A 12,474-nucleotide genomic window follows, 5' to 3' on the forward strand; every position below is an offset into this window, starting at 1 on the left:
GTTTACTCTTCATTGCCGCTAATCGTCGACCTCCTGGTCGGCTTCTTCCGTGCGAGTCTGGTCAAAGAAGTCCAAAATGGCGCAATTTGGATGAAGAATATACACCGTTCTCCGAGGCTCGGCTTCGCGGTCTTCGGCCTGGTTGGTGATGGTCATCAAGATCCGGTCTTTGACGAGGCGCTTCAACACTTTGAACGCCATACGTCGTTCCTCATAGTATTCCTGTTCGGTTTGGATGTCTTCTTCTTTTTGGGTCAAATACCAGTTGGTGAGTTCGTCGCCAGTAAGTCCCTCTCCGCCGTTGTGGTCGTCGTCCGAAACCCGCTTGACAAGCAAGTTCATCATGGACACATATCTGTCGTAGGAAATGGTGGTTTTCTTCCGGGGTGGATCGGCGACCGGATCGGCGACCGGATCGGCAACCCCAGAATCAAATTCGTGGGTTTCTTCCTCCATTGGAATATCCTGTGGATTCTCGTCATTTTCGTCAATTTCAATGTCATCCATCTCCACCCGAATAATACTTTGTCGCAAGAGATCGTACGCCTCGGCAACGAACGTGGGGGTGATTTCGTCGGCGCAATTGGCTCTAGCGATAGCTTCGGAAAGTCGCACCATCGACTCCAACTGACGAACTGTGATTCGGTACGATGCTCTTCCCAACCCTTGGGCATCGTCGGCCCGCAATTCCTTGTACCGAGACACGAGGAAATCACGGGCTTCCTTCGTCATTACTGGCTTGAATGTCCTGGCGTACTTGATATACCTCGAGAGCTGCTCAGCCGAAAACGGCGGATCGATGGCTTCGTCACGCAACATGTGCAAATCCACTATATGAGATGCCAACTGGGTATCGACTCGCTCGTTACAGTCGTCCAAAATCACAAAAAACAAGTCGAATCTCGACATAATCGGCGCCGTCATATTCAAGTTGGACCGCAATCCCAATTTGCGATTGTAGCGTCCTCCCACCGGATTTGCAGCTGCCAAAATCGAAGTTCGGGCATTCAACGTAGCGTGGATTCCTGCCTTGGCGATGGAAATGGTCTGTTGTTCCATGGCCTCGTGGATCGCAACCTGGTCGCCGATATCCATTTTGTCAAACTCATCAATGGCACAGATGCCGTTATCGGCCAACATGAGCGCTCCGGCCTCAATGGTGTATTCTCCGCTTTCCTCGTCCTTCACAACTGCGGCGGTGAGCCCGGCAGCACTCGACGCTTTTCCTGAAGTGTAAACCGCTCTGGGTGCAAATCCACACACATATTTCAAAAATTGCGACTTGGAAGTGGACGGATCTCCAACAATACAGATATTGATATCTCCTCGCAAGTTGATACCATCGACAGTCTTCTTGTGCACTCCGCTTAGCATCTGGAGCAAAATACCCTTTCTTGACCACCTTCATGGCCAAACACCGCTGGGGCAATGGATCTCACAAGTTTGTCATAGATGTATTCATCCTTCACCATTTCCTTCAACAGGGCCACTTCGGCATCACTGAGCGAGTTCAAAAACACTTCCTGGTCGCCCGAGCCCTGGAAATCGACCTCGGTATTGTTCTTATCGTCACCAAAACTACGGTTGATTAACGACGAAATATGGCAGGCATAGAATCCAACCTTGTATGTGAGGTCTCGCACTCCAAGTGCCTTCAATCCGCTGACTCCAGAATTCAAATCCGAAGACCCTTGGTTCTCCCGCACCGACTGGGCCTTCACACCAGGTAACCCAAGCTGCGAAACATCAGGAATGACAATTTCCGTGCCGGTAAATTTGCACTTATCTCCTGGTTTAGCGCGCTCAACTGTATCCCCACGCAAAATCACATCGAGGGTTCTCGGCATTGATCCTGTAGGAATTTCGTTGGAGTTTTCCTGGATCCGTACTCGTTGCCAATCCACAAACTGAGACTTGGCTACATTGAGTGTCCAGTACGATTGATTTTCGCAGGATGGACAAGCCGTCGGTTCGGTATATTTGAAAACCTGCTCCACACCTTCCACAATTGCCGAGCACATATCGCAGGTGAACGAGGCGCGATAGAGCTCCGGGCGTACTTCTGACGTTCTCGTCACCGTACCCAGAATCGACATCAAACATCCGATTTTGTCGGTCCGAATGTCTCGGATTCTGTGCACGGTGGGTAAGTTGAAAAATGAAATTTGGAACACTCTTTCGTTGGCCTGCGACGTGGTGGTGGAAGAGGTTGTGGCGTCGGCAGCCATATCTTCGTCATTATCTTCACCATTGCCGAGAGCATTGGTGTACAAGAGAGACGGAGCATGTTTTTTCAAAACCAGTCGTAACCCTTTTAACAAGAACGGAGAAAACCGGTAATATTGTTCCAAAATGGCCGTCGCCAACACTCCGTTTTCACGGGAAACCAAGTGCTGGTAGTCCACGTACAACGTGGAGTACTCGTAAGTTTTCATTGCCTCGATTTGCGCCAAGTAGACACGGCCCTGCCAGCTGTCATTGTCTTCGGACGATTGATTGTCGACGAAATCCTCCAAAAACGCCTCAAAGCTCTCACGAACTTTCTCTCCGGTGACGTCCACAACCTTGGGAACATTAATCTGGCGTCGTTTGCCCGGAATTACAGCTGGAGGTGGTCGGGGAGACCCGCCGGCTTGACTTATACCAGCTTCACTATAGAGCGCCGGTTGGGGCGTAAAAGCTCCAGAGCGTCCTATGGACGATGGAGGTTGTGAAGACCGAAGCAACTGCGCAGCATCTGACGGAATGTTGCTAGGAGAAGACACAAAGTGGGACATGGTGGTTGTAACTAAGAAGAAACCCGATGCAAATTTCACGCATTGCATACTGCACAAGCACGTCAAAACGCGTCTCATTTAGCCCCAATGCGGTAATAATCATCGTTGTCGGGGTGCACCGGGTGCGAATCGTCGATCATAGATACATTTGCATTAATGCTAGTTCGTTATTTGACGACTACAGCTGCCAAAAGAAGTACGTATGCCTAGCACTTGTGGTCCAAGCACACTCACTCACCAGACCCCAACTACATATCTTGTTGCGTCGGAAAAATAATCGAATGCAAGCGGCATGAGGGTGCAGATAAATTATATGTGTCCCAAATAGATGTCAATGCCGCCAAACCGCTCCAGGTGTGCTCTGGACTCGTGGACTACATTCCTATTGAGCGCATGTCTGAGGCTCGAGTTGTGGTGGTGACGAATTTGAAACCGTCAAAGATGAGAGGAGTCAAATCTGAAGCGATGCTACTCGCTGCTGAAAAAGAAGTTAACAATATTTCAAATGTGTCATTGATAACTCCCCACGAGAACACTCCCATTGGGAGCGCATTACATTTCAAAGGTTTTGATTCGATTGAAAAAGCTCCTCGTCTAAAGTCGCAACTTTGGCAGGAACTCCAGTCCAAGCTTCGCACCTCCGAAAACGGCACAGTGGTGTTTGACAACGACCATCCACTAGTGGACGAGCATGGCAACCCAGCAACAAGTGTACCCAATGCTGGTGTACGTTGAGTCACATTTACGTTATACGTGCTAATCTTTTGCGTAAATCATATAGCTTAACTACTTCAATCGATTGGCAGCTTGGTGGTTCTCAAGTACGACTTCAACTCGTTGAACTCACCAAACTTGGCCTTGGCATCCTCGTTCGACACAGATGGAGGAATAATCACATCTTCACCCACACTCCAGTCAATTGGAGTAGCAATACCCTTTGAATCGGCCAATTGCAAAGCATCAATAACTCTCAAAACCTCAGCACTGTTTCTTCCAGTAGAAGCAGGGTATGTCATTATGAGTCTGACTTTCTTGGCTGGGTCAATGATGAAAACTGAACGCACAGTTGCAACCATTCCAGAGTTGATATTGGCAAAGTCTTCTTCGGTCACCATATCGTATTTGAAAGCCACCTCTTTGCTGGCGTCGGCAATGATTGGGTATCCAAACTTGGCACCATCAGTAGCAACTTCCTCAATGTCTTTAATCCAGTCGTTGTGACTTTCGACTCCTTCAGTCGACAACCCAATCATCTTGACACCTCTTTCCTTGAACTCTGGTGCAAGTTTGGCAAAAGCTCCCAACTCCGTGGTGCACACAGGAGTGAAATCAGCAGGGTGCGAGAACAAAACCACCCAATTGTTGCCAATAAACTCATGGAAGTCGATTTTTCCCTGGGTAGTATCGGCTTGAAAATTGGGAGCAGTGGACCCGATTCTGATCCGAGGCTGTTCTTCGGCTTTAAAGTTGGAGTAGAACCTCAATGCCGACACACGGGGAGCATTGAATGCGTTTCTTCTGAAAACAGGAGCTGAAGCACGGATAAATTGTCTTGGAATCATGGTAAAGTGAAAAGAAGAGTATGGAGCAAGTGCGATATAGGCCAAATGCAGGCCAAATTAGTGCGAAAACCTCGCATTGTAATGGTTGCGAAATGTAACGTGCGCAGCGCACGTGAGCTCTTTCACTGAGTTGCTTACCAGCAACTCCCGTACTACTCCTGAACCATGTTCTCGTCAATCCACCCCAAAAAGTCATCATCTCGGTAATCATTGAGCCACCCGTGTGACTGTTGCTGGAAAAAATTATCCATTTGGTCCGCTACCTCGCTGGTAATATTGTAGTTGAGCGGTATCGGCAGCGGCTCCGGCACGGGGACTGCACCCAGGACTGCACCCAAGTCGGGCACCATTCCCATTTCGGCGGCGCTAACGGCAGACACCTGATTATTTGCACCCGTTTCCCTTGTGCTTCCTGTGGCTTCCAACATGGCGAGGGTTATTCCGTTGATTTCCAATGGTTTTTTCGCATCTGTAGCATTGACTCGAGCCTGGTTCATGGCGTGGTCGGTGGGAACCAAGGTGGTTACTGTGGTGCCGTTTGGAGTGGTTGTAGTTATGGTCTTGAAATCGTCCTTTGTGATTTGATTGTAGAAGGGAAGCGGAACGGGCCGACGGCAGTTTCGTTGCTCGAAAACACTATCGTCAATTTCTAGTTTTTGCGGCTTGGAATTTGACTTTTCTTGCGTGCGACGACGGGCTTCATGAACGCACCATATCAAATCGTAAAAGAGCGAAGCCGTCAAATGTGATCTCATTCGAGTAATTATTCCTCCTCCAGTATCGATGCTTTCCGCTAAGAACACCTCGGGACAAGTATACAACACAATATTCAAATTTTCCAATACTTTGGCAGTTCTTGAAATGTCATTTTGAAGATGCTTCCATGACGAAAGTGTATTTCTCAAGAGTCTGTGCACCGTAACAATCAGCTGCCGGGCGCTATCGGCGTACCTGTCCATTAGGTACTTGCTCAAATGAAGCTTGAACAACAAGAACACAGAATAAGTGATAGCCTGACGAATGTAGATTGGCAATTCCACCAAGTGGGTATCATTGCGAAGCATTTGCGATGTGATAGTGATGATTCTCGTGGCAGCAAGGTACGCCGAGCTGACGTAGCGAACCTGGTCCTCGATGGGAGTTCCAGGAAGAAAAGCAAAGCAGCAAATCATAAGTTTCACATACAAAAAGTAAACTTCCACCGGTGAACCTTCGTCGATTTCAAGCTTGAACCGAAGACGGTCGAGTTCCCGCTCGAGAATATTGAGCGAGGCAGCTCTGTTCAGTGGTTCCATTAGTCCGTCTGGTCGAGTGACAGATATACCCATGACATTCACCAATTTGCACTGGAAAATCAGGAGTGAAATCAAGCACCGGAAAGGCTTGGGAAGCGTATGATCGACTCGGGCGTGTTCCACCAAGTAATCGGTGGTGTTGATGGATGGAGGAAGCCCCAAAACCGACGACCAGAATTGCTCACAAAAGAAAATAGCGAGCCAAGACCTTGTTCGCCATGTTTCTGAATCGGGACCTAAACTCACCTGGGTTCTTGAAAATTCCTGGATGAATTTTCCACCTCGATGGAGTCCTAGTTGAAGAGCGAGGTTTTTCGCAAGTCCTATGAACCGGTAACTGCAATCGTCAAGCACTTTTTCGTTGGGAAGTGGCCATGTAGACAAAATTAAGAGGGCCTGGACGACATGGGTCGATCTGGGTGTGCGGATCCAGCAAGTTTCAATGGCCAACTGTTTGATGAGAGAAGCCAAAGACATGTACATTTGAGGTTCCGGTTCCAGAAGCGCCGCTGTGAGCATCACAGTCCAGAAGAGAAGTTGTGATTTGTGGTAGAGGGTGTTGGCTGTGGACGTCAGCATTATAGGAAGGTAGGGAAGTCTTCGTTCCACAAAAATATCGTGGAGAGCACTGGCTTTTTCTGCCGAAAGAACCACGTCTCCGAGGCGAAATTCACTGAGAAGTGGGTACTCTGGCTCCTTGTAATTGGAAGTGTCCATGTGTTCTGGTTGAGGCTCAAAGGTAGCAGAAGTTATTGGAAGCAAAGTATTAGGAACAGAATCGTTAATATCATTAATTTCAGGAAAAAGTCCGGGCGAATCCGTGGAAGCAGGCAAGAACTGAGTCTGTGGTTGTGTCCCAGCCAACCCGTTCTGGCTCAATGCTTCTACAAGCAATTTTTCGTTTCGAGCCAACACCTCCATTTTAGCTTTGAGGTCATTCACATCCAGTTTCAACGTCTGGATTTGCAGTCCCTTTTTCGGACGAAACTGCGGATCAATTTCACATTTGAGGTTCATCTTTTCACATCTCAGACACGCACCAGGAAATCTTTCCGATGCGTTACATTTGATTTTGTGTTGCCGACAAAATGTACACGAAGTTACTGGACGATGCCCGGTCGCTGAAGGTCTAGAACCTTCCGGAGACTCATGGTGACCATCACTGTCGATCAGAAAATGTCTGTCTGATCCCGTGACTGATTTTTGGCGTTTATTGTAGTCTCCGGATGGAGTGCCTTGATCGGTCCGACGTTTGTTTTGCATGGAAGGAGACTCCAGTTTGAGTGGGGGTTTGGGGAGGATAGATTTGACCCGGCCGTCCATTGCGAGAACGGTTTTTAGGGTGAATTAGTGGATTTTGGGAAGACCAGGAATGAGTGTTGGTCACAATGTTGAGAATTGGCACGACTGATGGAAAAGATAAAATTTGCTTGGGTTGTGTGCAGGAGGCGGCTCGGGGGAATGCAGGAAATGCATGCGGCGTGCGGAGACGATGAGATAAGACTCACAATGAAACCGCAGGCTCAGATCAGAGACACTACATCAAGCGCGGCTGGCGCCGCACTCGTTCTTGACGTTTTTTCTCATTACTACGTTTCCTCGTCCTCGCGCGGGTCGCCAATGCCATCCTCGTAAATGGCAAATACACACTCACTTTCGGGCAAACATGGACTATCATAAACCTTACACACCCGCTGCTCGGCACGGCCCTTGCGGAACGATAACCGAGTGGTGGAGCTGTGAGCAATGATGTTACCTCCAATGGGCTTTTTGGGGTCGGGATTGAACATCGATGCACCGCCATCCACCTGGGCCACCACCTGGTTAGTAATCACGACGGCAATGCCAAACTCGTCAGCAAGACGCTGGAGCGTACGCATATACTTGGCAACGTGAGCCTGACGTGCCGAAAGTTCTCCACGGCCGCTGTAATCGGTTCGATACAATGACATGATGGAGTCGACAATTAAAAGCGAAAACCGACTTTCTGCCATCATTTGCGCCGCCATATTTAAGAGCTGGAACTGGTGTTCGGCGTTGTACGCCCGCGCGTAAGCCACGTTATCCAAGCAATCGTCCGGATTCAAGCCGTACCGCTGAGCAATCAGCACCAACCGCACCGGCCGAAACGTTCCTTCGGTATCAATATACAAACATTTTCCTTCACCTCCACCCATATCAATAGGAAGCTGACACGTCACCGCGAGCGTGTGGCACAACTGGGACTTTCCCGTACGAAACTCACCGAAAACCTCGGTGATTGATCCGGTTTCAATTCCACCTCCAAGAAGCGTATCCAATTGTTTTGATCCCGTGGTCACACAAATCAACTCCGACCGTCGCGAGTGGAATTCTGACGCGGTGGTGAACCCTAAAGGCACCACTTTGGCCGCCTCAGCCGAAATCCGGTCGGCTTTTGTTTCACTGATTCCTTTCACTTGAAGCAACGCCTTTTTTGGAGTATACGCAATACTTTCTATGGTATGGAAACCCTCGCTTTTGAGCTTGTTTATGTCGCTCATGGTGATCCCGTTGCCTTCTAGCTGGTCGATGGACAACGGGCCGCTGTCATTATCTGCTTCTTGTGTCATAACGCGTTGCTGTGTTGATCGCGTTTGAAGATGAGGTGCGGGTGCGGGTGGTGCATGGGTGTGAGAGGGGAGACGGCTGCGAAATGAAGTGAATGGGCGAACAAGTATTGGGGTAAATAATTGATTGAAGTGAACAATTGATTGAAGTGAACAATTGATTGAAATTAATAGTTGATCGAAGTGAATGAAAAAGTCTCGTGTGAGTGATAGAAAGTGTTTGCAATTGATTTATTCAATATGACCACAACCAAAGTATCAACCAATTGGACTGACCTTGCTTAGAAAATCCACTCACTTCAATGCCAATTCTGTTGTTCTGTATTCCTGTTTCTTGATCTTGTTTGCTGGTCTGTAATGGAGAACCTTTCTCATATTTTCTCTCACACTCATTCTCATTCTCATTCTCATTCTCTCTCTCATAATCTTTTCACAGCACTTTTCACACAATTGTCTCACACAATCTTTCACATACCCACTCCCTTTCTCACAAGCACAAATCGATGTTTCTCATTTTCAACCAGTTGTGAATCAAGCTTCGATTTGCCTGTACTACCGTCAATCATGAATAAGTCAGTCCTAAATAAGTCAATCATGATAACACAATCCTATTCAGTAAAGCCTATTCAGTCAAGTCAATATGAGTTTCCTCACTTCTGAACTGTTAAGTATCCTCTCCTTTCGATCCAATGCCTTATCCTCCACTAATCAATTGCCCCTATCTGCCCAACATTCGCACTATTGTCTCCATATCGGCTGCAAAAATACCCGATTCCAAGCCGACGTCAAGTTTAGCCGACCATCCGAACCCGTCTACCCACAATGACACAATTGCCACAATTGCCAGTATTTTCTGCTTGACGAACAATTGCACACTAACAAGCTTCATCTATCACCACTGATTCTCTCTCCATATTTCTTTAGGCTTTAATCTACTATTTCTTCCCTTCACTGATCTCGTCGCTCACTACCTTTCTCGGCACCCCTGACCGGTCGGTCATCTTCTTCCCCTTTGGGCATATCACATACATCCCTTCTTATTGTCTGAACAATGGTGTGAAAGTATTCCCTTCTTTTGCCTGCACATACGCTCGCTCTACGCCGCATTCCTCGATAATGCACCAATTGGGTTGCATCACGTCGCACAATTCCCCTCTCTGTCGCCCGTTCAACGCCTTTGCACCCTATCACCCGTGGTGCCGCGGCTGCAAGTAGATAAGTCGAAACGTATCCATGACGTGCTTTTTCTTATTTATTACTTGACGTGTCCCCCATACGAATTTCACCGAAAAACTCGGGATTTCGACCCAATACCATCCCATGGGCTCCCCAGTATCTTCTTAAGTCGGTGCCACACGTTTTAGCCTGCTCTTTATCGTGTTCAATTACAACATTTTTGCCACGGATCTTGACACCCACACACCCGAAACCGCTTCTTGATCCTGATCTGATTCGCACACCCACACACCCCCACATCCTGCACCCACACCCGCTATTTTTGTTTACCATACCCCATCGGGCCTCGTGTGTCCACCATAAAGTAAACATTCCCACCTGCATCCATCATTTTGTTCTAAACCGTTTCATTCTCGTCTTCTGTTATGACTAAACGAATGCACAGGGAGGTCCGGTTTGGATCGTACGTGCTTGGCTCCACCCTCGGAGAAGGCGAGTTTGGCAAGGTCAAACTAGGATGGAGAAAAGACGGAAATTTTCCTTCCCAAGTAGCGATCAAATTGATCAAACGTGAGTCAATCCAAAAAGATTCGGATTCAGAAATCAAAATCCACCGAGAAATCAACTCATTGAAACTCCTTAATCACCCCAATATCGTCAATCTCGTGGAAGTGATGAAATCAGGTAAATATATTGGAATTGTCCTCGAATACGCCAGCGGCGGGGAATTGTTTGACTACATTCTTCAACACAAATTTCTCAAGGAAAACGTGGCCAAAAAACTTTTTGCCCAACTTGTATCTGGTGTCGACCACATGCATGCCAAGGGCCTTGTTCATCGTGACCTCAAGCTCGAAAACTTGCTTTTGGATAAACACAAAAATGTCATTATTTCCGATTTTGGTTTCGTCAACTCCTATAACCGTGATAAGTCTGACTACATGAAGACTAGCTGCGGCTCTCCATGCTACGCTGCCCCGGAATTGGTGCTCACCCAGTCACCGTACGAGGGAAGAAAAGTTGATATTTGGTCCCTTGGCGTGATTCTTTATGCTATGCTTTCTGGTTATCTTCCCTTTGATGATGATCCCGAGAATGAAGATGGTGCCGATATCGTCAAATTGTACCACTACATTTGCAGAACTCCTCTCACGTTCCCAGAATATGTGTCACCTCTTGCTCGTGATTTACTCAGAAAGATCATTGTACCAGACCCTAAGAAACGTATCACTCTCAATGAGATCCGTGAACACCAATGGCTAGCACCTTATAAGAACTTGCTTGCGATAAGACAGCCCGATTGGGACAAGATGCATCGTGATAGAAAGATAGCTGCTGCATCGGCAGCGTCTGGAAATCACCCCAACACGGCTGCAAATGCCTCGAACCGGTTTTCGATGGTCAATGAGAGAACAAATAGTTATCTCATGAATGCTCAAGGAGGAAGAGGAAGATCGGCTTCTACCATCAGCAACAATGGCCATATTTATGCAAATCCTCCAGTGGCCACCACATCATCGTCTCTCACCACCGCCGTGGGTCAAACCGAGAAAACACCTTCACCAACAAAGCAATTCCCAGTTAATGCATACCGTACTCATGCCAAATCTGCCTCGGTTTCAAACCCTTACTACACCGCCAGTTCGGCATTAATGGCAGTGGTATCTGAAAGTGAAAAACGAAACTCGGTGACACTGTTGGAACAGGTTTACCTGAAACCCACTGCTCATGTTCCTCCCGCTCACAAATCCAAGACTCAACTTCCTGCTCCTATCGCTCGCTCAACCACTTATACCGGAACACCAATCTCTACTATTGTCGAGAGTCCTACAAGATTGACGTTTGACCGTCCAGCATTTGAATACGTTGAACCCCAGCAAGCATTGGAACAACCTTTTACCCACATGTCAGCACACAATCGTCTTCCACAGACAAAGAAGCCACGTCCTACATCTTACCATCCTTCTTCGTTATCGTCATCTATGGGCTCTGGTAATTCCAGCAGCGCTCTGCTATTTGATTACTTCAAGATACCCACTGGGGTAAATCTCCCTTACCCTAATAACGTTTCTCCCACCAGAGGATCACCAACTTCAGACACTTCGTTGACGTTTACTAACGAAAATGTACTTCTGGGAAGTCCAGTTTCGAAGGACAGGTCGTCGGCATCTTTGGATTCTCGCAGAAACTCGGTGGTTACACATGTCCACGTTAATGGCGTGTTGACTAGTGAAATGAACAGCCATGAGAATAAGCGAAATTCCGTGCTTAGCTATTTGGAAGATAAGATCGACGGACTTGACCTTGATATGGATGAACGGGCCGAACAAGAAGATACCACCATTACTCCACAGATCAACCAGGCCCCCGTGTTTGACTCGCAGGTAGTGTCGCCCGTACAACCTGAGAATGAAGGTACGATGACTACACCTTTGGACTCCAAACAGCCCCAACAGAGCGAAACGTCAGAAGCCCCCGACAAACAAGACCGCAAGGTCGAAGAGACGTCGCATCCAGATTCGCTGGTCGAATCTGAGGTGTATCCTGAAGAAAGAGAACCAATAGTTTTCATTGAGGATCACTATGGTCCAAAGGAGAAATCGTCAGAAGCCATTCAAATTGTCAAAGAAAGGTCTCGCGAGACCGGTGACTCTGATGTTTTTTTGGTGAAGCCAGAAAGAAAAACCAAGGGCCATAATAGGGGCAAGTCTGTTGATACTCAATCGATAGCGAGCAAGAGAGAAAAGAGACGAGACCAAGTCCACCAAGAGAATAAGGAAAACCGCGATGCGAAAAAGAAAAACAGATTCAGTCTTCTCTCGTTCTACAGCACCTACAACTCGTCATCCACCAGCGTCAACTACATTCCTCCACCATCCACCAACCGTAGAGCGTTGGAACCCACTTCTGACAATCACTCCAACGACACCAGTCTGTCGAAAGGAAGCACGATGAAACGACCCCCAGCATCGTCCGGCTCCACATCCACGACTTCCACGGGATCTGCCAGGGAAGCCAGTGCAGCTCGCAAAGTGATGGACTTCTTCAAGCGCCGAAGCGTCCGAATTAATTAGAA

General features: G+C 47.7%; 8 protein-coding genes across 8 annotated transcripts; 3 read left to right on the forward strand and 5 right to left on the reverse strand. All coding sequences in view use genetic code 12, as the record gives it.

Annotated features, from left to right (window-relative positions):
• Positions 1-18: 18 nt before the first annotated feature.
• Positions 19-1,374, reverse strand: MCM6 (MCM DNA helicase complex subunit; the record flags this gene model as incomplete). The annotated part of the gene is made up of 1 exon (XM_001484433.1): positions 19-1,374. One exon carries the CDS (start codon positions 1,372-1,374, stop codon positions 19-21), a length of 1,356 nt encoding a protein of 451 aa, XP_001484483.1.
• On the forward strand, positions 91-1,230 carry PGUG_03864 (uncharacterized protein; the record flags this gene model as incomplete). Its single annotated transcript, XM_001484432.1, has 1 exon — positions 91-1,230. The coding sequence occupies one exon, from the start codon at positions 91-93 to the stop codon at positions 1,228-1,230; it is 1,140 nt and encodes a 379-aa protein (XP_001484482.2).
• PGUG_03865 (DNA replication licensing factor MCM) lies at positions 1,368-2,855 on the reverse strand (the record flags this gene model as incomplete). Its single annotated transcript, XM_001484434.1, has 1 exon — positions 1,368-2,855. The coding sequence occupies one exon, from the start codon at positions 2,853-2,855 to the stop codon at positions 1,368-1,370; it is 1,488 nt and encodes a 495-aa protein (XP_001484484.2).
• Positions 2,856-3,170: 315 nt separating this feature from the next.
• On the forward strand, positions 3,171-3,512 carry PGUG_03866 (uncharacterized protein; the record flags this gene model as incomplete). The annotated part of the gene is made up of 1 exon (XM_001484435.1): positions 3,171-3,512. One exon carries the CDS (start codon positions 3,171-3,173, stop codon positions 3,510-3,512), a length of 342 nt encoding a protein of 113 aa, XP_001484485.1.
• A 56-nt stretch (positions 3,513-3,568) lies between these two features.
• PGUG_03867 (peroxiredoxin) lies at positions 3,569-4,339 on the reverse strand (the record flags this gene model as incomplete). Its single annotated transcript, XM_001484436.1, has 1 exon — positions 3,569-4,339. The coding sequence occupies one exon, from the start codon at positions 4,337-4,339 to the stop codon at positions 3,569-3,571; it is 771 nt and encodes a 256-aa protein (XP_001484486.2).
• A 152-nt stretch (positions 4,340-4,491) lies between these two features.
• SEF1 (Sef1p) lies at positions 4,492-6,957 on the reverse strand (the record flags this gene model as incomplete). Its single annotated transcript, XM_001484437.1, has 1 exon — positions 4,492-6,957. One exon carries the CDS (start codon positions 6,955-6,957, stop codon positions 4,492-4,494), a length of 2,466 nt encoding a protein of 821 aa, XP_001484487.2.
• A 266-nt stretch (positions 6,958-7,223) lies between these two features.
• Positions 7,224-8,225, reverse strand: RAD51 (recombinase; the record flags this gene model as incomplete). The annotated part of the gene is made up of 1 exon (XM_001484438.1): positions 7,224-8,225. The coding sequence occupies one exon, from the start codon at positions 8,223-8,225 to the stop codon at positions 7,224-7,226; it is 1,002 nt and encodes a 333-aa protein (XP_001484488.2).
• Positions 8,226-9,823: 1,598 nt separating this feature from the next.
• Positions 9,824-12,472, forward strand: PGUG_03870 (protein kinase; the record flags this gene model as incomplete). Its single annotated transcript, XM_001484439.1, has 1 exon — positions 9,824-12,472. One exon carries the CDS (start codon positions 9,824-9,826, stop codon positions 12,470-12,472), a length of 2,649 nt encoding a protein of 882 aa, XP_001484489.2.
• Between the last annotated feature and the right edge of the window lie 2 nt (positions 12,473-12,474).

This window comes from Meyerozyma guilliermondii, genomic scaffold, assembly GCF_000149425.1.
Source record: "Meyerozyma guilliermondii ATCC 6260 scaffold_4 genomic scaffold, whole genome shotgun sequence".
In the NCBI taxonomy this organism is placed as follows: Eukaryota; Fungi; Ascomycota; class Pichiomycetes; order Serinales; family Debaryomycetaceae; genus Meyerozyma; species Meyerozyma guilliermondii.